The sequence below is a fragment of the Eimeria necatrix genome, genomic scaffold, assembly GCF_000499385.1.
Source record: "Eimeria necatrix Houghton genomic scaffold, Enh_scaff322, whole genome shotgun sequence".
NCBI classification, from domain to species: domain Eukaryota; phylum Apicomplexa; class Conoidasida; order Eucoccidiorida; family Eimeriidae; genus Eimeria; species Eimeria necatrix.
This window is the reverse complement of record NW_013655317.1, coordinates 3,605-26,104: the sequence shown is the minus strand read 5'-3', so window position 1 is coordinate 26,104 and position 22,500 is coordinate 3,605. Positions and strand designations below refer to the sequence as shown.

The 22,500-nt window shown below is 59.0% G+C and overlaps 8 protein-coding genes across 8 annotated transcripts in view; 4 read left to right on the top strand and 4 right to left on the bottom strand.

Annotated features, from left to right (window-relative positions):
* The window catches only part of ENH_00043400 (hypothetical protein, conserved), a gene marked incomplete at both ends in the record, with an annotated part of 2,970 nt that extends 27 nt beyond the window's left edge, over window positions 1-2,943 (bottom strand). The window contains one exon of the mRNA XM_013585388.1: window positions 1-2,943. This exon is cut by the window's left edge and continues 27 nt beyond it. Coding sequence (XP_013440842.1) covers window positions 1-2,943 — 2,943 coding nt within the window.
* A 1,904-nt stretch (window positions 2,944-4,847) lies between these two features.
* On the bottom strand, window positions 4,848-5,615 carry ENH_00043390 (hypothetical protein, conserved; the record flags this gene model as incomplete). The annotated part of the gene is made up of 1 exon (XM_013585387.1): window positions 4,848-5,615. The coding sequence occupies one exon, from the start codon at window positions 5,613-5,615 to the stop codon at window positions 4,848-4,850; it is 768 nt and encodes a 255-aa protein (XP_013440841.1).
* Window positions 5,616-6,885: 1,270 nt separating this feature from the next.
* On the bottom strand, window positions 6,886-7,532 carry ENH_00043380 (hypothetical protein; the record flags this gene model as incomplete). The annotated part of the gene is made up of 2 exons (XM_013585386.1): window positions 6,886-7,166; window positions 7,433-7,532. The coding sequence occupies 2 exons, from the start codon at window positions 7,530-7,532 to the stop codon at window positions 6,886-6,888; spliced, it is 381 nt and encodes a 126-aa protein (XP_013440840.1).
* A 109-nt stretch (window positions 7,533-7,641) lies between these two features.
* On the top strand, window positions 7,642-8,497 carry ENH_00043370 (hypothetical protein; the record flags this gene model as incomplete). The annotated part of the gene is made up of 2 exons (XM_013585385.1): window positions 7,642-7,761; window positions 7,904-8,497. 2 exons carry the CDS (start codon window positions 7,642-7,644, stop codon window positions 8,495-8,497), a joined length of 714 nt encoding a protein of 237 aa, XP_013440839.1.
* A 1,689-nt stretch (window positions 8,498-10,186) lies between these two features.
* Window positions 10,187-11,056, top strand: ENH_00043360 (hypothetical protein, conserved; the record flags this gene model as incomplete). Its single annotated transcript, XM_013585384.1, has 1 exon — window positions 10,187-11,056. One exon carries the CDS (start codon window positions 10,187-10,189, stop codon window positions 11,054-11,056), a length of 870 nt encoding a protein of 289 aa, XP_013440838.1.
* A 4,290-nt stretch (window positions 11,057-15,346) lies between these two features.
* On the top strand, window positions 15,347-17,683 carry ENH_00043350 (4-diphosphocytidyl-2-C-methyl-D-erythritol kinase, putative; the record flags this gene model as incomplete). The annotated part of the gene is made up of 1 exon (XM_013585383.1): window positions 15,347-17,683. The coding sequence occupies one exon, from the start codon at window positions 15,347-15,349 to the stop codon at window positions 17,681-17,683; it is 2,337 nt and encodes a 778-aa protein (XP_013440837.1).
* Window positions 17,684-19,998: 2,315 nt separating this feature from the next.
* On the bottom strand, window positions 19,999-20,556 carry ENH_00043340 (hypothetical protein, conserved; the record flags this gene model as incomplete). Its single annotated transcript, XM_013585382.1, has 1 exon — window positions 19,999-20,556. One exon carries the CDS (start codon window positions 20,554-20,556, stop codon window positions 19,999-20,001), a length of 558 nt encoding a protein of 185 aa, XP_013440836.1.
* A 1,075-nt stretch (window positions 20,557-21,631) lies between these two features.
* Window positions 21,632-22,500, top strand: part of ENH_00043330 (phosphoserine aminotransferase, putative) — a gene marked incomplete at both ends in the record, with an annotated part of 1,889 nt that continues 1,020 nt past the window's right edge. Inside the window, 3 exons of the mRNA XM_013585381.1 lie at window positions 21,632-21,694; window positions 21,921-22,105; window positions 22,312-22,435. Of these exons, the coding sequence (XP_013440835.1) occupies window positions 21,632-21,694; window positions 21,921-22,105; window positions 22,312-22,435 (372 nt within the window). The remainder of the gene's footprint in view (window positions 21,695-21,920; window positions 22,106-22,311; window positions 22,436-22,500) is intronic.

Genomic DNA, 22,500 nt, shown 5'->3' with positions numbered 1-22,500 from the left:
CGGCCGTAGCACTGCATGCAGCGTCTCCGGCACAGCTCTGCTGCTGCTGCTGCTGCTGCTGCTGCTGGGAAGCAGTGACACCGCTGCTGCAGTTCCCTTTGCTGCTGCAGCTGCTGCAGCAGCTGCAGCAAGAGCAGACACAGTCTCGCCCCACTGTGAGTTTCGTAGCTTCTCAACTCCGCGCTGCAGCCTTCTCTGCTGCTGCTGCTGCTGCTGCTGCTGCTGCTGCTGCTGCTGCTGCTGCTCAGCAAGCACCAGGGGTTGCAAGAAGAAGCAATAAAATGCAGCAGCAGCGCAGCGGACCCCCTCAGTGGGGACGCCATAGAGTGTCTCTCCCCTCCTGCTGCTGTTGCTGCTGCTGCTGCTGCTGCTGCTGCTGCTGAGGGCTGCTGCTTCAGCTGCTTCAAGCAAGGTGCTGCCTGCCTTTCCTAAGAACTGCAGCAGCAGCTTCCGCAGCTGCTTGCCCTGCTGCTGCAGCAGCACTTGCTGCTCGGGTTGCTGCTGCTGCAGCTGCTGCCAAAGAACAGCAGTATTTAAAAGTGCGACACCCGCAGGGCTGTAGCGGTCTGCTGCTGCTGCAGTTGCTGCTGCTGCTGCTGCTGCTGCCTGCTCTTCCCTGAGCAGCAGCAAACCACGACGCAGCAGCAAAAGCAGTCCTTCAAGCATCTGTATGTCCTGCTTTTGCTGCTGCTGCTGCTGCTGCAGTGTCTTCTGCTGCTCTTGCTGCTGCTGCTCCTGTTGTTGCTGCTGCAGGCACAGCAGCCCAATGAGATCTGCCACAAGCCACCAGCAGCAGCAGCAGCCATCGTCATCTGCTGCTGCTGCTGCTGCTGCTGGCTTGAGCCCCGCAGCAGCAAAGCTGCTTGCTGCTGTTGCTGCTGCTGCTGCTGCTGCTTGGGTGCTTCCCGTCCACAAAGCCTGCACTAGCAAGTCTGCTGCGTGTCGAAAGCACTGCTGCTGCTGCTGTTCCTGCTGCTGCTGCTGCTGTTCCTGCTGCTGCTGCTGCTGTACCTGCTGCTGCTGCTGCTGAGACGCGTCCTCGGCCTTCACATCTTTTTGCTGCTGCAGGGTTACTAAGGCTGCTCGAAATGCAGCAGCAGCAGCAGCAGCAGCAGCAGCAGCGCTTGCTGCTGCTGCTGCTGCTGCAGTTCCAGAGAACCGGGGAGTCTGCGGCGCCGTGTACATAGTGAGAGTCTCAGCAGCAGCTTGCTGCAGCAGCAACTCATCTGCTTCTTCTTCTTCCTCTTTGCTGCTGCTGCTGCTGCTGCTGTTACTGTTGCTGTAAGCAGCAGCCGCTCTGCTGCTGCAGCGCCGCAGCTGCTGCATGTGCTGCGGCAGCAGCAGCGCATCTTTCCATCTCCCAAGCACTTGGGCAAGAGCTGCCATCGGGTCCTTGCTGCTGCTGCTGCTGCTGCTGCTGCTGCTGCTGCTGATTGCGGCAGCAAGAACCAGGGTTGCTGCGCTGCGGCTGCATGCATCATCGTCTGCAACCACCAACACGGACCCTGAGCTGCTGCTGCTGCTGCCGCTGCTGCTGCTGCTGCTGCCGCTGCTGCTGCTGCTGCTGCTGCAGCTGCAGCCTGTGGAGCCCAGCCGCTGCCGTATCTGCTGCACCACTTGAGGCACATCTACGGTGTAGTGCAGCAGAGCAGCAGCAGCAGCAGGAGACGCAGCAGCAGCAGCAGCAGCTGCTGCTGCTGGCCGCCACGCAGATGGCGACTCAACGGTGGCCCTGGCGGCGCAGCCGCAGCAGCAGCTGCAGCAACAACTACAGTGCTTGACGCTGCTGCTGCTGCTGCCACTGCTGCTGCTGCTGCTGCTGCTGCTGCTGCTGAGGCCAGCAGCAGATAAATCTATAAGGTGCTTTATCTGCAGCCGGCGGCGCACGTTGCTGCTGAGTGCATGCAGCGGCTTGCCCACAAACAAGCCTGCGAACGGCACAGTTGCTGCTGCTGCTGCTGCTGCTGCTGCTGCTGCTGCTGCTGCTGCTGCTTCCCGCTGCCCCCGCAGCACCTCCTGGGGGTAGCTCATGAGTGCTGCTGCTGCTGCTGCATGCAGCCGCAGTGCTGCTGCTGCTTCTTCTGCTGCACTGAGACAAAGAAAGCCGTAGTCTTCACAGAAGCAAACGAGGCCCCCCGCTATGCAGCGCAGCTCCAGCAGCAGCTGCTGCTGCAGCTGCTGCAGCAGCTGCAGCAGCCGCTGCACGCTGCTGCTGCGGCTGCTGCTGCTGCTGCTGCTGCGGCTGCTGCTGCTGCCTGGAGGGCCCTCCATCTCTGCTAGGATGCAGCGCGTTGTCTCCTCATCCTCGGCGTATGCAACAATGCGCAGTCGCTGCTGCTGCTGCTGCTGCTGCTGCTGCTGCTGCTGCTGCTGCTGCTGTGGGGGAGGCAGGATTCTCTGCAGCAGCTGCTCTGCATGCGTTGCTTGAGCTATGTGGCACTTGTCAAAGGCATCCGCACTGCGGAGATCCAGCAGCAGCAGCAGCTGCTGCTGCTGCTGCGGCTGTGGGGACGGGTGCTGCTGCTGCAGCAGCTGCAGCAGCTGCTGCTGCTGCAGCGGCTTCTGCGTCTGCAGCAAATTGAAAACGAAGGCTGTGCTGCAGATAGACCATTTTAAACGGGGCAGAGAGCCCTCCGTGCCGTTGCTGCTGCTGTTGCTGTTGCTGCTGCTGTTGCTGTCGCTGCTGCTGCTGCTACTGCTGCTGCTACTGCTGGCGTTGTTGTTGTTGTTGTTGCTGCTGCTGCTGCTGTTGCTGCCGCAGCTGTTTGGGACTGATTGGATAGTCTCGTCAGCGAGGCGCTGTTGCTGCTGCTGCTGCTCTTGGTTCTGCTGCAGCAGCAGCTGCTGCTGCTGCTGCTGCTCTTTTTGCAGCTGCTGCTGCTTCTTGCGAGCCGCTCGGGCCTCCGCAAGGAGAGCAGCGAAATCTATGGGCTTTATCGACATTGGAGGCGTTAGCTGCTGCTGCTGCTGCTGCTGCTGCTGCTGCTACCGCTGCTGCTGCTGCATCGGCTGTGCCAAGGCGTAACTCTGCTGCTGCTGCTGCCATGGGCTTGCTGCTGCTGCTGTTGCTGCTGCTGCTGCCGTGACTTTCTCCAAATAGCAGCGCAGAAGCGAAAGGAAAAAGGAAAGCTTCATTGCTGCTGGCGCTGTTGTTGCTGCTGCTGCTGCTGCATGCAGCGGCAGCAGCTGCAGCAACGGTCCCACACACCGCCGTCGGCAGCAGTCTGCAGCGGCAGCAGCGGCAGCAGCAGCATGAGTAGCAGCAAAAGCAGCAGCCACATTTGAAGGTCTTGAAGCTTACCAGAAGTCTTATCTGCTGCACACGCGCTGGGAATGAACTGCAGCAGCAGCAGCTGCTGCTGCAGCAGCAGCAGCAGCAGCAGCAGGTGGTCCAGCAGTGGGGCCCGGCACAGTCGCAGTGCTTTCCCTGCTGCTGCTGCTGCTGCTGCTGCTATAAATAAGTGAAATTGCTGCTTAAGTATCAATAGCAGAAACTAGTCAGGTTAAATGTGTAGCAGCAGCAGCACGAGCCGCTGCTGCTGCTGCTGTTGCTGCTGCTGCTCTTGTCCGTGCCCGAGTTGCTGCCTCGCAGCTTGCTGGCGCCACCGAAGCCGCTGCTGCTGCTGCTGCTGCTGCTGCTGCTATCGCTGCGGATCTTGTTGCCAGAAGTTCTGCTGCCGTGTCTTCTACTGCTGCTGCTGTGTCTTTGCTGCTGCTGCTGCTATTGCTGCAGCTCTTGCCTGCAGAAGTTTTGCTGCCGTGTCTTCTATCGCTGCTGCTGTGTCTTTGCTCTTGCTGCTGTGTCTTCCGTTGCCGCAGCTCTATTTGCTGCTGCTGCTGCAGCACGGAGCTTAGGTTTGGGGTTGCTGCTGCAGCGACACAGATTTTAAGGTTACCGATTTGCTGCAGCAGCAGCAGCAGCATGTGCTGCTGCTGCAGAAGCGCTTAACGACGCAGCAGTAAGGCCTGCTGCTGCAGCTACTATGCGTGCTGCTGCAGCAGCAAAGCATGCTGCTGCAGCTGCAGGGCTTGCTGCTGCTGCTGTGTTGCTGCAGCAGCAGCAGAACGCAGCTCACGGCTCCGCAGCAGCAGCACATCTACAACCTGCTGCAGCTTCGATGCTGATGCAGTTGCTGCAGCGAAGGCCTTTGCTGCTGCTGAGCGAAGTCCAGCAGCAGAAGCAGCAGCAGCAGCAGCAGCAGCAGCAGCAGCGAAGGCAGCAGCAGTTGCAATAACTTTAGCCTCAGAGGTAACGAGAGCCTTCGCAGCAGCACGAGCACGTGCAACAGCAGCAACAGTAGCAGCAGCAGCACAAGCAGCAGCAGCAGCAGCAGCAGCAGCAGCAGCAGCAGCAACAGCAACAGCAAAAACGAAGTCCGCAGCACTTTGACTGACAGCAGCAGCTGCTGCTGAGTTCGGGTGTACGTACACCGGGCCAACGCAGCTGTTTCACGGGGCCTTGGTTTCGGGTCTTCTAGGGTTTAGGGTTTAGGGTTTAGGGTTTGGGGTTTATGAAACTAAGACCTGAAGCCTTTCTAGGGTTTGGACTTTGGGGTTTACCGAGCGAGGGTTTGCGTTTCTCAAAGGTCCTTTAAACAAATTAAAAGCGGTTTAAAACAACAATTTCTGCTGCTGCAGCAGCAGCTGCTGCAGCAGCTGCTGCAGCAGCAGCTGCTGCAGCAGCAGCTGCTGCTGCAGCAGCTGCAGGAGCAGCAGGAGCTGCTGCAGCTGTTGCTGCGGGTGTTGCTGCAGCGGAGCAGCAGCAGCAGCGAGTGGTTTGCGGCTGGGGCGCGTTGCGTCTTGCCGCGGATGAGCCAAACCCTAAACCCTAATTTAGGGTTTAGGGTTTAGTTGATGATGTCGGGGAAGAGGGTCCTGGCGGCCCTCATGATGTGGTCGGTCTGGAGCTCGAGCTCGCCCTTGTCGGGCTGCTGCTGCTGCTGCTGCTGGTCCTGCTGCTGCTGCTGCTGCTGCTGCTGCTCGGGCAGCAAGTTCTGGAAGAAAGCCTTGAGCTGCTGCAGCAGCTGCAGCCCTGCTGCTTCCAAGCTGTTGAACTGCTGCAGCAGCCGCTGCGCTATGGCCTGCAGCGACAGCAGCTCGTTTGCTGCTAAGGGCCCCTCAGCAGCAATTTGCTGCAGCGAGTGGAGTTTGCTGCTGATGAGGTTTTGCTGCTGCACTACGGAGCGCAGCGAAGCTGTCAGCTGCTGCAGCTGCTGCTGCTGCTGCTGCGGCAGCAGCAGCCCCTCCACGGCCTGCAGCAGCTCCCCCAGGGCCGCCACCAGCTGCGCCAGCGGCTCCTCCAGCCCCGGCAAAACCGATCCCGATCCCGATCCCGATCCCGATCCCGATCCCGATCCCGATCCCAGCTCCCCCAGCAGCTCCTTCAGAAAGGCCTCGAGGCCAGCAGCAGAAAGGTCCAGCGGCGGCAGCACTGGCGCTGCAGTGGTTGTGCTCGTGCTGCTGCTGCTGCTGCTGCTGCTGCTGCTGCTGGTCGGCGGCACGGAGCCCGCAGCAGCGAACAAGCTGCTGCTGCTGCTGCTGCTGCTGCTGCTGCTGCTCAGCAGCGCAGCGAGAGCCACAGAGAGAGTCACCAGCCCGCGGCACACTCGAGCCATCTTCAAACCCTAAACCCTAAACCCTAAATCGTGGTTTGCGGCGAGAAAGGCGAACGCAAAGAGGATACTTCTGTCCGCACTGCTGCAGCAAAACCGCAAACCCTAACCCAGGTGTACGTACACCCCAGCAGCGAGAGAGGCCGAGACAGAGACAGCGAAAATCGGACAGGCGGCGCTGCTGCGCGCGCAGCCAGCTAGGGTTTAGGGTTTAGGGTTTAGGGTTTAGGGTTTAGGGTTTGCGAAAATCCCGAGGTTTCGACGGCCAAAACGCCCAAGACGCCCAAAAACGCGGCCTCAGGGTTTAGGGTTTAGGGTTTAGGGTTTAGGGTTTAGGGTTTCCGCGTGACCCTCTCGTCCTCCGCCGCTTCTCCGGCTTGAAATTTCCTCTTTTTTTCGTTTTTTTATTTATTTTTTGTTTTTTATTTATTTATTTTTTATTTATTTATTTATTTTTAATTTATTTATTTATTTATTTATTTATTTTCCTCCTTTTCGCCACTTCTATTTCCATTTCGCGTCTTGCTTGCGCGTCTCCAACTCTGCTGCTGCTGCGGTGTTCTCTGCACACCCGAAACCACCCCAAACCCTAAACCCTAAACCCTAAACCCTAAACCCTAAACCCTAAACTCTAACTGAAAATAAGGTTTACGGGCCTATGTGCATCTATTGAGGTGGCTGGGAGTCCTGAAATGCTTACGCGCGTGTCAAAACCCTAAACCCTAAACCCTAAACCCTCAACAGCTATACACCCCACGCTGAACTGTCTTATCGACCGAAACCCCATAAACCCTAAACCCTAGACTCTCAAATACAAACCCTACCAGCTTCCTCCCCGTAAACCCTAAACCCTAAACCCTAAACCCTAAACCCTATGCCCTAGTGCTGAAGCCCTAGAGCCCAGAGCGTTGGTGCTTCTTCGCCGCCGGCTTGCGAGGGTTTAGGGTTTAGCGATAAGGGTTTGCGAGGGTTTAGGGTTTACGAGGGTTTAGGGTTAACGAGGGTTTAGGGTTTACGAGGGTTTGCGTGTTAAACAAATCCAGAGCTCTTCAGCTCCCCCCACCTCTCTCCACAGCAGCAGCCAGCAGCTCTCGAAACCCTAAACCCTAAACCCTAAACCCTAAACCCTAGCGAAGGCCGGAAGACCCGTAAACCCTAACTTCTAGGCCTGCACACAGGGGCTCCTAAACCCTAAACCCTCATTTGGCGGTTTAGATCCCTAAACTAAAAACCGTAAACCCTAACTTAAACCCTAAACCCTAAACCCTAAACCCTAAACCCTAAACCACAAAGGATATTCCAGGGGCTGATAGCCAAAGATAAGCGCCTTTGCAAAGGCGAGGTCTGCATCTGCTGCTACTTGCTGCTGCTGCTGCTGCTGCTGCTGCTGCTGCTGCTGCTGCCGTTGCCATTGCTGCGGCAGCCGCTGTTGCTCTCGCCGCTGCAGCAGCTGCCACTGCTGCAGCTGCTGCAGCTGCCGCTGCTGCTGCTGCTGCTGTTGCTGCTGCAGCAACAGCTGCTGCAGCTGCAGCAGCTGTTGCTGCTCCCGCTCCCCTATGCGGCAGACAGTCAAAACGACCACTGAAAGCTACCAAGCGACATAGCAGCAGCAGCAGCAGCAGCAGCAGCAGCAGCAGCAGCAGCAGCAACTGTCTAAACATGTAAGCTGCTGGGAAGCAAATCGAGCACTCCGCGCTGCTGCTGCAGCTGCTGCTGCTGCGAAACCATTGCTGCTGTTGGCTCCAAGGCGATTGCTGCTGCAGTGGAAAAAGCAGCAGCACTTGCTGCTGCCGCTGCTGCTGCGAAAGCGGCCACAGTACCTACTGCGGCTGCTGCAGCACCGCAGCAGCTGCTGCTGCTGCTGCAGTTTCGCAGCAGCAGCAGCTGCTGCTGCTGCCGCATCCACCACGGCTTGCGCATATATGGCCCGCTTTTGCTCTGCGGGCCCTTCGCCTTATTTGCTGCTGACTGCTACACTTGCTGCTGCTGCTGCTGCTGCTGCTGCTGCTGCTGCTGCTGGGTGTCAGCAATGCGGGCTAAAGAGGGGATGCTCCTGAGGGTGTTTGAAGTGCCGCAGGAAAAGCGGGGGCTAGCAGCAGCAGCAGCAGCAGCAGCAGCAGCAGCAGCAGCAGCACTGCTTGCTCCTTTTGTGTATCTGCTTTCATCTGAAACCCTCGCGGAGACTGAAGAGGGCTGGGGGGGGAAAGAAGAAGCTTGCTGCAGCAGCAGCAGCTCCGTTTGCTGCTGCTGCAGCCCGTCAGCAGCAGACGCCCTCGTGCTGCGCGCAGCAGAAGCAGCAGCAGCAGCAGCAGCAGCAGCAGCAGCAGCAGCAGCAAAAAACGCCATGTTGCAGCAAAAACCACATCTGTAGACAGCACCCGCTGGCCGCAGCAGCAGCAGCAGCAAAGCAGCAGCAGCCGCAGCTGCTGCTGCTGCGGACAACTGCGTACACATCTGCTACAGAGTACAGCAGCAACAGCAGCAGCAGCAGCAGACTTAGCAGCTGCGCCATCAGCAGTGGGAGCCTCAACATAGACACAGCAGCAGCAGCAGCAGACTCTAAAGCAGCAGCAGCAGTTGCTGCAGCAGCAGCAGTTGCTGCAGCAGCAGCAGTTGCTGCAGCAGCAGCAGCAGCAACTGCACATGCACCAGCATCAGCCGGCCTCGGCGCTGAGCGCAGAACCGCAGCTGCGGAAAGGCAACAGCAGCAGCAGCAGCACCAGCAGCAGCAACAGCAGCAGCAGCAGCAACAGCAGCAGCAACAGCAGCAGCAGCAGCAGCAGCAGCAGCAGCAGCAGCAGCACGTACAAATATTCTCCTGGCCAGGGCTTATTTGCGTCCGCGAAATCCTTGCGGCTCTCGCGGGGCACACGTACACCCGATAAGGCGTTCTTGCAGCACTTGCTTCCCATAGTGCTGCTGCTGCTGCTGCTGCTGCTGCTGCTGCTGCTGCTGCTGCTGTGGCTGCTGCTGCTGCTGCTGCTGTCGCTGCTGATGCTGCTGGTCGCAGCTGTCGCGGAAACTGCGGCTTTCAAGCTGCTTCCGCAGCCGCATAAGCGGCAGCAAGAGTGCAGCGAGCGTCCACTTGCTGCTCTTGCTGCTGCTGCTGCTGCTGCTGCTGCTGCTGCTGCAAGCCCCAACAGGTTTGCTGCTGATGCTTACAAAAGGGACAAGACCGACCCCTCACCTGCTGCCGAAACTGGCGCTCCACCTGTCTCTGCTGCTGCTGCTGCTGCTCCTGCTGCTGCTGCTGCACCTGCTGCTGTTGCTGCTGCTGCTGCTGTTGCTGCTGCTGCTGCTGTTGCTGCTGCTGCTGCGGCTGTCACAACAGCTGCTGCCGATTGCTCGGCCCAGGCATTCGTGGGGCAGCACCTGCTGCTGCTGCGCGAGTGCTGCGAGTTCTGCTGCTGCTGCTGCCGCTGCTGCTGCGGCGGCGGCCAGCTGCCTCTAGTGTCTGCAGCAGCTGCTGCTGCTGCCGTGTGCTGCTGCTGCTGCTGCAGGCAAAACCGCTGCAGCTGCAACTAGTGCTTGTAAGCACTTTAATAGCAGCAAATAACTAAAAATGCCCGAGCTCTTGGTTTTGCTGCCGCAGTAGCTGCTGCTGCTGCTGCTGGTGCTGCAACTAGCTGCTGCAGCACGAACTGTCGTCTCAGCCCTTGCTGCAGCAGCCGAAGCCTACAGAAGACTCAAAACGTAATCCTTAGATTCAATCAAGTCGATTCTTTGCTGTGTCTTTGCTGCTGCTGCTCGTGCTGCTGCTGCTGCTGCTGCGTGGGGCCGCTGCATGTTCATCGAGCAGACCCAAGGGCGCCCGAGCTGCTGCTGTTGCTGCTGCTGCTGCTGCTGCCTTTGCTGCTTGTGCCTTGTCATTTCTTTGTTTATGTTGGCTTTTGAAGGAGCTGCTCTTGTTGGGAGCTCTCTGGGCGTCTGAAGCAGCTGCAGCACGGAAGCGGTGCCTGCAGCAGCAACAGCAGCAGCAGCAGCAGCAACAGCAGCAACAGCAGCAACAGCAGCAGCCAGGCACCCCGGGATACATGTGCAGGCTCCTTGGATCCTGCATGCCTTTATTTTGTTTTCTGTAGACCCCGCTGCTGCTGCTCCTGCCGATCTTGCTGCTGCTGCTGCTGCTGCTGCAGTGTCCGCCCCAGACCATCAGCTAGATATATACGTGCTTCATTGGCTGCTGCTCCGCAGCAGCAACTGCAACACGGGAGGCGCATGCAGAAGCAGCAAGCAGAATAACGCTGCAGCTCTTGCTGCCAACAGCTGCTCCCCGCAGCAGCACGAAGAGCAGCAGCAGCAGAGCGCAGCGAGCTCGTGCAGCTGCTGCAGCAGCAGCAGCAGCGGAAGGCGCAGCAGCACCGCTGCAGCTGGCTTAATGGCTTCCCCGTGGATTACGCGGGAGGCTGGCCATAACCCTGTGAGCAGCAGCAGCAGCAGCAGCAGCAGCAGCAGCAGCCTCATCTCCGTAGCAGCGGAGCCCGAAGCGGCGACTGCACTAGCAGCAGCAGCGGCAGCTGTTGCTGCTGCTGCCGCGTTATCGCTTTAGCCGCTTTTCTTGTTTGTGGGAGCAGATGAGCAGCAGCAGCAGCTGCAGCAGCAGCAGCGGTGCTGCTGCTGCTGTGCTTCAGCAGGAAGACCCTCAGCAGCAGCAGCAGCAGCAGCAGAGGGAGCTGTGTCTGTTGCTCAGCGCAGCAGCAGCACCTCCTGCTGCTGCAGCATTGGTGCCTGCTGCAGCTGATGAGGCCCCTGCAGCAGCAAGTGCTGAGGCACCCGTTGCTGCTGCTGCTGCTGCTGCTGCTCCAGCTGCTCAGCCGCCACTTTCTGCAGCAGCACCAGATGTTAGTGCTCCCGATGCTGCAGCAGCTGCTGCAGCAGCTGCTGCAGCAGCTGCTGCAGCCCCTGCTGCTTCCAGTGAAGGCCGTGCTGCAGATGCTGCTTCTTTAGCAGCTGCTGCCCGTGCTGCAGCAGCAGCAGCTGCTGCTGCTGCTCCGCTTGATGGCTCTGGTGGCAGTGAAGCTGCTGCTGCGCAGCAGCTTGAGCTTTCTTCGCCCTCTGCTGTGCAGCAGCAGCCGGCAGCCGACCGAGCAGCAGCAGCAGCAGCAGCAGCAGCAGCAGCAGCAGCAGAAGCGACGGGGAGAGGGGCAGTAGGAGCAGCTGCTGCGCCGACCGCTGCGAGCAGCAGCGACAGCAACAATATCAGCAGCAGCAGCACCGCCAACAACAACAGCAGCAGCAGCAGCAGCAGTAGCAGCAGCAGCAGCAGTAGCAGCAGCAGCAGCAGTAGCAGCAGCAGCAGCAGCAGCAGCAGCAGCAGCAGCGACCCTGTGTTTGTGGGGGACCGCTGCTTCTTTCTTTTGTCTCCAAATGGAGTTGTCTCTTCTGTTGCAGGCATAGAGAATTTGCCTCCGCCTCCCGTCTATCCCGTAAACCCTAAACCCTAAACCCTAAACCCTAAACCCTTTTTGCTTCAGCGCCTGCAGCAGCAGCAGCAGCAGCAGCAGCAGCACTTCACCCCTAGCAGCAGCCCACTGCAGCAGCAGCAGCAGCACCCCAGCACCACGCAAGCAGCACCCCCCCACCACCCACCACCATCACCAGCAGCAGCAGCAGCAGCACCAGCAGCAGCACCAGCAGCAGCAGCAGCAGCAGCAGCAGCAGCAGCAGCAGCTTGTGTTTGCATGCAGGAAGCAGCAGAAGAGTCTCCCGTGCGGCTGCTGCGCTGCCACGCCTGCAGCTCTTTGCTGCACTTCGACTCGCGGGCAGTGTTCGTACAGTGCAGCAGCTGCTCCACTTTGAATGCTGCGCCCCCGCTGCAGCAGCAGCAGCAGCAGCAGCAGCAGCAGCAGGAGCCGCTCGCGCTGCAGCAGCAGCAGCAGCAGCAGACGTTGCAGCAGTTCGGCCTCGCCCAGCAGCAGCAGCAGCTCAGGCAGCAGCTTGAAGAGACAGCCGCCCTGCACACAGAGCAGCAGCAGCAGCAGCAGCAGCAGCAGCAGCAGCAGCCAGCAGAGCCGAGTGCAGCAGCAGCAACACAGGCCAATGCTCCTGTAGGAGGACAGGTGCGTCTTACTGCAGCAGCTGCTGCTGCTCCCCTCTCGCTGCTGCTGCTTCGCTTCAGTGCTGCTGCTGCTGCTGCTGCTGCTGCTGCAGTTGCTGCTGCGCTTGCTGTTGGTGTTTGTTCTGCTGGCGCAGCACCGGCTGCTGTGTCTGCTGCTGCTGTCGGTGCGGCGTGCTGCTGCTGCTGCTGCATTTGCCGTTGCTGCTGCTGCATTTGCTGTTGCTGCTGCTGCATTTGCTGTTGCTGCTGCACTTGCTGCTGCTGTTGCTGCTGCATTTGCCCCTGCTGCTTCAACTGCTGCTTCTTCTGCATTCTGCTGCTGCTGCCACTGCATTTGCTGCTGCTGCTGCTGCCACTGCATTTGCTGCTGCTGCTGCTGCCACTGCATTTGCTGCTGCTGCTGCTACTGCATTTGCTGCTGCTGCTGCTGCCACTGCCTTTGCTGCTGCTGCTGCCACTGCATTTGCTGCTGCTGCTGCTGCCACTGCATTTGCTGCTGCTGCTGCTGCTGCTGCTGCTGCTGCTGCAGGTGATGATCGTGATATGCGGGCGCTGCAGCACGAGGAACATTTCGCTGCTGGGCTGTTTGCTGCTGGAGTGTTGGTGCTGCCACGCGGTGTGTCAGGTGGACTATCCTGCTGCGCTGCTGCAGCAGCAGCAGCAGCGCAGCAGGAGAGCAGCACGGCGGTTTTCGCTGTTCCGAGCAGCAGCAGCAGCCCCGCAGCAGCAGCAGCAGCAGCAGCAGCAGGGAGAGGTGCCCCCGCTGCAGCAGCAGCAGCAAAGACTCCGCTGGAGAAGAAGGAGATTCAGAAGGGCCCACTCAGCAGCAGACAGCAGACGCCGCAGACTCTGGGGGGCCCTTGTGGCTTCGATGCGCCCCACAAGTGCTGCTGCTGCTGCTGCTGCTGCTGCTGACGGCGATGCAGCAGCAGCAGCAGCTGCTGCTGCTGCTGCTGCAGGGGGGGGCAGCGACGCCCCGCGGGGGCTGCCGCAGCGGCGGGCGCTGCTGCGGCGAATCCGCAGCAGCACTTCGGGCAGAATCTTCATTAGCCGGCGGTCAGCTCCTGCTGCTGCTGCTGCTCCTGCTGCTGCTGCTGCTGCTGCTGCAGAAGGCGGGCAGCGGCGGCAGCGCGGCAGCAGCAGCAGCAGCGACTGGCACCTCCAGCAGCAGCGGCACCGCAGCGAGGCCGAAGGAGACCCTGAGGCAGCAGCAGCAGCAGCAGCAGCAACGACTGCTGCTGCTGCGCTGGACTCGAGCAGCGGCAGCAGCAGCAGCAGCGGCACCGACCCAGCGGGCCCCGAAGACGCAGCAGCAGCAGCAGCAGCGCCAGCAGCAGCAGCAACTGCTGCTGCTGCTGCTAGAGGCCAAAGGAGAAGCAGGTTCAAGTCTGAACTTAATTCCCTAATTAGGGTTTTGTCCCGGAGGCATCTGTCGTGACACTGTAGAGTGCTTGGGGTGTATGTACACTTCGCTCTGCTGCTGCAGCAGCAGCAGCAGCAGCTTCTGCAGCAGCAGCAGCAGCCGCCCTGCAGCAGCAGCAGCAGCGCCTGCTGCTGCTGCGCTCCAGGTGTAGCCGCTTTCCAACAACACAGACAAGTGCAGCAAACCAACGACGCAGCAGCAACTCTTATTTGCTGCTGCAGCACAGTGGCAGCGCGAGCACCAGCTGCTAGTGGGGCAGCAGCAGCAGCAGCAGCAGCAGCAGCAGCAGCAGCAGCAGCGGCAGCAGCAGCATTGGCGTAGCTCCGCAACTACGCAGAGTGTTTGTTGGATTCCAGTGCATTTTTGGTGCTGGGAAAACTTGAGGAGGGCACAGGTTTTAGGGTTTAGGGTTTAGGGTTTGGGGTTTAGGGTTTAGGGTTTAGGGTTTGAGGCGGGACGAACGCCCGGGAAGGCAGCTTAAAAGAAGACTGAGAAACACCTGAAGAAGAAGACTGGGGGTTTAGGGTTTAGGGTTTAGGGTTTAGGGAAGCAGCAGCACTTTGGGAGACAGCTGAAAAGGATAATAAATGAGGGGCACATGAGAAAGGAGTATTTCAAGAGAAGCAAAGCAGCAGCTGCAGCAGCAGGTGCAGCAGCACAGCAGCAGCAGCAGTAGTACTAGTAGTAGTCGTAGCAGCGGCAGCACCAGCAGCAGCAGCAGCAGCAGCAGCAGCAACAGCAGCAGCAGCAGCAGCAGCAGCAGCAGCAGCAGCAGCAGCAGCAGCAGCAGAGGAGGAGCCATAGAGAGAAGACGCCCCTCAGATCTTGGCGGTCTTCCAAGAAAAGCTCCGGGGGCCCCGGGGGCCCCTCCTGTACCCAGAAACTGGGGCCCCTGCTGCACCCAAAACCTGGGGGCCCCCCAGGGGCCCCTGGGGGCCCCTGTTGGCCATAACGTGGGCACTCCCGGGGGCCCCCCAGGGGCCCCTGGGGGCCCCTGTTGGCCATAACGTGGGCACTCCCGGGGTCTCCTGCTGCACCCACAACCTGGGGGCCCCCGGGGGCCCCAGGGGGCCCCCGGGGGCCCCCGGGGGCCCCCGGGGGCCCCTGAGGGGCCCTGCTGCACTTAACGTTTGGGGGCCCCTTCTCTATCCGGAACCCAGGGGCCCCCGGGGGCCCCCGGGGGCCCCGGGGGGCCCCCAGGGGGCCCCGGGGAGCCCCCAGGGGGCCCCGGGGGGCCCCCAGGGGGCCCCCAGGGGGCCCCGGGGGGGCCCCCAAAGCGTAGGACTAAGGGCGCATTTTATTGTGGAGTTTTTATTTATTGTTTATTTGTTTATCCTTTTATTCTTTTATTTATTTATTTTAATTTATTATTTATTTATTTATTTATTTATTTATTTATTTTTTATTTATTTATTATTTGTTTATTTATTTGTCTTGGGGGTCTTTTTGCTTCGCCTTTATCTCCCTGTCTTTGGGCTGCTGTATTCGCCTGAAGGGCTCGCAGCAGAAGGGTTTAGGGTTTAGGGTTTAGGGTTTAGGGTTTAGGGTTTGGAAGTATTCCGCCCCAGCCCTTCTGCAGCGGTCAACAGGCACAGCAGCAAAGCGAGCAGCAGAGCTGCTGCTGCTGCTGCCGCTGCTGCTGCTGCTGCTGCTGCTGCTGCTGCTCAGTAAAGAAGCCCTGGAAACTAATAAGCAAAAACTAGTCGCCAGAGAAAGGTGCTGCTGCTGCTGCTGCAGCAGCATAGAAGCAACGGCTGCAGCAGCAGCGACTGCCACAATAGCAGCAGCAGCAGCAACAGCAGCAGCAGCAGCAACGCGTGAGGCCCTGTTGCCACGAAACCTCGAAGATGCATTAACAAGACTCACTAGTCTAAACCCTAAACCCTAAACCCTAAACCCTTCACCTTGGGATACGACACAGCTGGGTCGGCGCAGCCGACAGGGGCCCCCCGAGGGGCCCCACGCAGCAGCAGCAGCAGCAGCAGCAGCAGCAGCAGCTGCTGCTGCTGCTGCTGCTGCTCGACCTTGTCTTTCTGTTTATTTGCTTTTGTAATATCAGTTGCAAGACAAGAAGCAGCAGGCTTTGCAAGATAACGACGACTGCTGCTGCCGCCATGGCTGCTGCTGCCGCAGCAGCAGCAGCAGCAGCTGCTGCTGCTGCTGCTGCTGCAGTTAACTCTAGTATGCAGTAACCTTCTATAGTCTGCTGTTTTTCTGCTGCAGTGCTCTAGCAGCAGCTGCGACGGCGGCTCAATGGGGTCTGTCTCCCGTCGGGGCTTGCTGCTGCTGCAGCTGCTGCTGCCGCTGCTGGTGCTGCTGCTGCTGCCGCTTGCTGCTGCTGAGGGCCTCATGCAGCAGCATGCACGAGTGCTGCTGCTTCCCACAAGACGCACAGCAGCGCAGCTGCGCTGCTCCGCACGGCTGCTGCTGCAGCAGCAGCTGCAGCCCGCGTTTGCAACAGCAGCAGCAGCAGCAGCAGCAGCAGCAAAAGTCCAGAAGAGGCAGCAACGGGCAGCTTCCACCCGCACGCCCAAGGTAAGAATAGCAGCCTTTTCTGAAGCAGCTCCAACAGCAGCACGAACAGCAGCAGCTACTGCAGCAGCAGCAGCAGCAGCAGCAGCTGCTGCTGCTGCTGCTGCTGCTGCTGCTGCTAAGCCCCCCTGCACCTGCGGCGACAGCAAATGTCCCTTCACTGTGGGGCTGCGCCTCTGCAGCCCAGCGAAGGTAAACCTCTTCCTTAAAGTCTTTCCCCGCAGCAGCAGCAGCAGCAGAAGCAGCAGCAGCAGCAGCAGCAGCAGCAGCAGCAGCAAGAGTGACGGGTACCATGAGCTGCTGTCGGCCTTTCAGACCATCAGTCTCTACGACGAGCTGTCTGTACACTTGAAGCCGCCGGGCTTCTCACTGGACGCTGCAGCCTGCGGCAGCAGCAGCAGCAGCAGCAGCAGCAGCAGCAGCAGCAGCAGCAGCAGGTTTCCATTTGTCTCCGTCAGCAGCCAAGGGGACGTTCTGTTCTGCAGCAAAGACCTGAATTGCCCTCCAGAGAAAAACCTGGTCTTCAAGGCCCTGAACTTCTTCAGGCAGCACTGCCTGCAGCAGCAGCAGCAGCAGCAGCAGCAGCAGCAGCAGCAGCAGCAGCAGCAAGTGAAGTTTGTGGTGCACCTAAAAAAGGAAATACCCATGGAGGCCGGCCTGGGCGGGGGCTCTTCCAATGCTGCTGCTGTGCTGCATGCAGCAGATGTTCTGCTTACCAAGGGGTTCTTCTCGCAGCAGCAGCAGCAACAGCAGCAACAGCAGCAGCAGCAGCAGCAGCAACAGCAGCAGCAGCAGCAGCAACAGCAGCAGCAGCAGCAACAACAACATATACGACTGGGAGCCACCTATAGCAATGGCGAAGCAACGGCGCCCCCAGCGGCAGCTGCAGCGGAAGCAGCAACAGCAAAAGCAGCATCTGCAAGCGGAAAAGCCCCAGCAGCAGCAGCAGCAGCAGCAGCAGCAGCAGCAGCAGCAGCAGCAGGGCTTCCATTTAGTGCTGCTGAGATGGCCTCTCTGGTGTCTCTACAGCTCGGCTCAGATGTCCCCTTTTTCCTCAGCAGCAGCGGCGGCGCCGTTTGCTGCAGCCGCGGCGAAAAGGTTTGCTGCTGCTCCTCCCGCCTGCTGCTGCTGCTGCAGCACGCTCTGCAGCAGCAGCAGCAGCAACAGCAGCAGCAGCAGCAGCAGCTGGAGGTGTTCGTTGTCAAGGGCAGTGAGGGGCTGTCCTCGCGGGAAGTCTTCAAGCAGTTTGACGCTGCTGCCCACAGCAGCAGCAGCAGCAGCAGCAGCAACAGCAGCAGCAGCAGCAACAGCAACAGCAGCAGCGACTGGGGCGGAGACATCGAGTTGGTCTCTCAGTGGCTTATGGGTAAGGACGGCGCTGCAGCAGCAGCAGCAGCACCAACTGCAGCAGAAGCAGCAGCAGCGGCACCAGCAGCAGCAGCAGCAGCAGCAGCAGCAGCAGCAGAGGCGCCGCCGCGAGCAGTGGTAAATGCCTTCCGTCGCTGTTTGCTCAGCAACGATTTGTTTGCTGCTGCTGCTGCACTGCAGCCACAAGTGGCAGCAGCAGCAGCAGCCCTCAGCGCCATCACCGCGCCCCGCACAGCAGCAGCAGCAGCAGCAGCAGCAGAGGCACTGCAGCAGCAGCAGCAGCAGCAGCAAGTGCTGCAAGCCAGCGGCCTCACAGGAAGCGGCGCTGCACTGGTAGCAATTGGCAAACCAGCAGCCCCAGCAGCAGCGGCAGCACCTGCACCAGCAGCAGCAGCAGCAGCAGCAGCAGCACCAGCAGCAGCAGCAGCAGCAGCAGCAACACCAGCAGCAGCAGCAGCAACACCAGCAGCAGCAGCAGCAGTAAGCTCCATTTGTGCTGCACTGGGGCTTTGTGCATACAAATGCTCTCCGGTGTATAAGCAGCAGCTGACGTCTCGTGTGTACGTACACCCCGCTGCTGCTGCTGCTGACCCTGCTGCTGCTGCTGCTGCTGCTGCTGCTGCAGCAGAGCAGCAGCAGCTCAATCACTTCTGGTTCGCCCCAGAAAGGCCTGCAGAGAGGCTACACTAAACGCCTCCACGGCCTAGCACTAGCAGCGGCAGCAGCAACAGCAGCAGCAGCAACAGCAGCAGCGGCAGCAGCAGCAGCAGCAAATATATGAGGCCTGGGGCCCCACTGTTTTATCTTCCGCTGCTCTGTGTACGAACAGCTAGCCAGCCCAATGGCTAGCTAGCTAGCCAGCTGCCTAACTAGCAAGCTAGCTAGCTAGCTAGCCAGCTAGCTAGCTAGCCAGCCAGCCAGCTAGCCGGCTAGCTAGCTAGCTAGCTAGCTAGCTAGATAGTGGGCTACTGCCCAGTGAATTGTCCAGCTAGCTAACCATCTAGCTAGCCACCTGGCTAGCTAGCTAGCTTGCTTGCTCGCTAGCTTGCTTGCTAGCTAGCTAGCTTGCTAGCTAGCTTGCTAGCTAGCTAGGCGGCTTGCTAGCTAGCTAGCTAGCTAGGCGGCTAGCTAGCTAGCTAGCTAGCAAGCTAGCTAGGCTGCTAGCTAGTTACCTAGCTAGCTAGCCAGGCGGCTAGCTAGCTAGCTAGCTAGCTATTTAGGTAGCTGGCTACTATAAAAATATGAATACGTTTATATTAACTAATTGGTCCATTTACTTTTTCCACTCAACAAGCAGCAAATAATAAATAATGAATAATCAAAAATAAATTAAAAATAAATTAAAAGTAAATTAAAAATAAATTAAAAATAAATAAATTAAAAATTAAAAATAAATAAAATGAAATCAGGAAAGTGCTGCACTGCCAGGAATGGCTTTCTGCTTCGAAGTTGTCTTTTTAATTAAAAAAAGAAAAATAAATAAATCAAAAAAGAAACAAATTAAAAATTAAATGAAGAAATAAAAGAAATAAAAGCAAAAAGATGAAAAGGAAATAAATGCAAAAAGATGAAAAAGAAATAAATGCAAAAAGACTTTTCCTAAAAGTCCAAAGTCCAAACTTGCGACACCCTGGGGTGTACATACACCCGAAAACACAAACAACTCAACAAACCCCACAACCTTCTTTCTTTTTGCATGCACTCACGGGGGCCCCCTTAGGGCCCCCTAGGGGGCCCTCAAGGGGCCCTTTGGGGCCCTTTGGGGGCCCCTTTAGGGCCCCCTAGGGGGCCCTAAGGGGGCCCCCAAGAGGCCCCTAAAAAGCCCCCAGGGGGCCCCTAGGGGGCCCCCAGGAATTCTCGGGGGGCCCTTGGGGGGCCCTTATGAGGGGCCCCTAAGAGGCTCTTGGAAGGGTCCTCTGAGGGCCCCTAGGGGGCCCCTAAGGGGCCCCCAGGGGGGCCCTAGGGGGCCCCTAAAGGGACCCTAGGGGGCCCTTAAGGGGGCCCCTACAGGGCCCAAAGGGGCCCCCTGGGGGCCCCTTGTCTTTAAAACAGTTGTGGGGTGGCACGGGCAGTGTACGTACACCGCAGGCCCAGCTGGAGGTGTGAATATTCTGTTTAAAAATTATTAATTGAATTTTAACTTAATTAAAATTCAATTAATAATTAATTTTTAATTTCTTTTAATTATTAATTCAATTAATAATTAAAAGAACTTAAAACAAGTTTGTCTTTTTACTTTTTAACAACTGCAAGTCTACACCCAGCACTCCATTTAATAAACCTTTAAAAAAACATTTCGAAATAAACTTTTTAAAAAAACATTTCGAAATAAACATTTTAAAACAAACATTTTTTGTCTTCAAGTCCCAAACAAATCAGCCAGCCAAAGAGCCTCTGGGGCCCCCGGGGGGCCCCCCGGGGGCCCCCGGGGCCCCCTGGGGGCCCCCAAAGGGCCCTGAGGGCCCCCGGGGGCCCCCAAATGAACCCTTTTTGCAATAAAATGGCGGCCCTTGCCAGCCCAAGCAGCGGCAGGGGGCCCCAGCAGCTGCAGCGCAAACCCTGCAAACTGTAGGCCCCACAGGAACTGCCAAAAGCCTAAAAGAAGGGGCCCCCAGGGGGCCCCCAGGGGGCCCCAGGGGGCCCCCAGGGGGCCCCAGGTGGCCCCCAGGGGGCCCCAGGGGGGCCCTAGGGGGCCCCAGGGGGCCCCAGGGGGACCCCGGAAGGCCCCAGGGGGCCCCACCGAACCGTCGAGGGGCCCCTACGGGACCCCTGGAGGCCCCAAGTGGCCTCTTTGAGGGCCCCGGGGCCCCTGGGGCCCCCTGGAGGCCCTTGGGGGCCCCCCGGGGGCCCTGGGGCCCCCAGGGGGCCCCCGGGTCCGATGGGGCCCCCGGGAGTCCTCTGGGGGCCCCCCTGGCGCTGCCTGCGCAGGCCCTGCGCGAGGGCCGCAGACGCAGGGCCCAGGGGGGGGGTTTAGGGTTTAGGGTTTAGGGTTTAGGGTTTAGGGTTTAGAGGGAGAGGGGGGCCCCCGTGAGAGGGTCCACGGGGCGGCCCGCAGGGTCCACGTGGAGGGCCCTGGGGGCCCCCCAGCCCCACAGGCGGGCCAAAAGGGCAAAGCCCAGAAAGACCCCAGCCCCAGAGGCCACTGCGAGCAGCAGCTGGGTCCCGAGGCCCTGCTGCTGCTGCTGCTGCTGCTGCTGCTGCTGCTGCTGCTGCTGGGGGTGTGCGGGCAGCGGCGCGGGACGCGCGGAAGAAGCCCACAAACCCCACTCCTGCTGCTGCTGCTGCTGCTGCTGCTGCTGCTGCTGCCGCCGCCGCTGCTGCTCCTCACGCATGCGGCGCGTCCGCGCAGCAAAGTGGCGCGAGGCCCCCGGGGGCTCCCAGGGGGCCCCCGGGGGGCCCCGGGGGGCCCCCAGGGGCCCCCAGGGGGCCCTGCGGCAGTGGGAGGCCCCCACACGGCCGGACGCTGCTGCTGCTGTTGCTGCTGGCTTGCTGTAGGGCGCTGCTGCTGCTGCTGCTGCTGCTGCTGCTGCTGCTGCGGTGCGCGTCACTGGAACTGCTGCCATTCTCGCTGCGGCGGACGATGCGGCTGCTGCTGCTGCTGCTGCTGCTGCTGCTGCTGCTGCAGCAAAGCTGCGCCTTCCAGTCAGCGTTGTGAGGCTTCTTCGCAAAATGGGGACAAGAGAGTCCCGCTCGACTGCAGCCACCAGCAGCAGCAGCTCCTGCTGCTGCTCCCTGCTGCTGCTGCTGCTGCTGCTGCTGCTGCTGCTGCTGCTGAAGTCCACTTAAACCTGATCTCCCTCGTCTGCTAATTTGGCCGACACGAAATATAACGGAAATGCAGACGATGCTGAGGAGGGCTGGCGCAGCAGCTGCTGCTGCTGCTGCTGCTGCTGCTGCTGCTGCTGCTGCTGCTGCTGGTCCCAGCAGCCGGAGCCGCAGCAGCTGCTGCTGCGGCGGCAGCAGCAGCTGCGAGCAGCAGCTCCCGGTAATGAATTGAGGCCTGACTTTGTGGGAACTTAAAGGCCTTTGATTTAGCCTATCATTTGTGTTTGCATTTGTAACTCACCCCAGCCAGCAGCAGCAGCAGCAGCAGCAGCAGCAGCGACAGCAGCAGCAGCAGCAGCAGCAGCGGTTACGGCCGCTCAAGCAGCAGACTTTTGCCTCCACAAAAGCGCAAAAGTATTTATTTTCAGAATTTATATTTTGTGATTTAATTTGCTTCCATTTAGAGCTGCGTGGGGCTGCGAAGGCTGTTGGTTTTGAGGTGTACGTACACTCCGCGCTGCAGCAGGTGACCCCGAGCAGCAAAATGTCGCAGTCGAAGCGCCTTTTGAACTTCTCTGCTGGTGAATAGAAATTAAATTAAAACATTTAATTTAATAAATTAAATTATTTAATTTATTTAATTAATTAATTTAATCTAATTCACTATTTATTCCGCATCTAAACGCGCACATGTGTCCGTACACCTGAGGCCACTGCGCTGTCTGCCAACAGCAACATAACATTTGTGCTGCTGCTGCTGCTGCTGCTGCTGCCGCTGCTGCCGCTGCTGCTGCTGCTGCTGCTTCTGCTGCTCCTGCTGCTTCTGCTGCTGCTGCTGCTGCTGCAGGGCCCTGCCAGCTGCCTGTGGAGGTCATGGAAGATGTGCAGCGCGAGCTGGTCGACTTCAGAGGCTGGGGAATCAGCGTGATGGAAATGGTTTGTTGCTGCTGCTCTTGCTGCTGCTGCTCTTGCTGCTGCTCTTGCTGCTGCTCCCCTTTGCTGCTGCTGCTGCTGCTGCTCTTGCTGCTGCTGCCACTTGGGCGCGCAGCCCTGCGCAGCCGCAGCCAGTGCCGTTCCCTCTGCTGCTGCTGCAGCAGTCCTGCTGCTGCTGCTGCTGCTGCTGCTACTGCTGCTGCTGCTGCTGCTGCTGCTGCTGCTGCAGAGCCACCGCGGCCCGCACTTCAAGAAGGTGCTGCAGGAAGCAAAAGAAGCAGCAACTCGTTTTCTGGAAATTCCCCAAACTCACAATTTGCTGTTCATGTCTGGAGGGGCCACAGCGCAGTTTGCTGCTGAGGCTTTAAACCTTTTGACTCCGGAGTTTTCCAGGGCCGACTACGCCATCACGGGGTAAACCCTAAACCCTAAACCCTAAACCCTAAACCCTAAACCCTAAACCCTAGGCGCTGGCGCTGCGCCGAGCGCTGCCGCCGCCTAGACGTTAGCAAGGCTCTTTTCGCCTCCTCTCCAGCCGCCAGCAGCGCTCATCAATCAGGGTTTAGGGTTTAGGGTTTAGGGTTTAGGGTTTAGGGTTTAGGGTTTAGGGTTTGAGGCAGGTACTGGAGCAAATACGCCATGAAAGAGGCCTCAATGTACGGGGAAACAAAAGCTGTCACAGATGCTGCTGCTAAAGACTATCTTGAAATAGACCCTGTTGAAACTTGGGAAATGAGCGACAAGGTAGGGTTTAGGGTTTAGGGTTTAGGGTTTAGGGTTTAGGGTTTAGGGTTTGGGGTTTAGGGTTT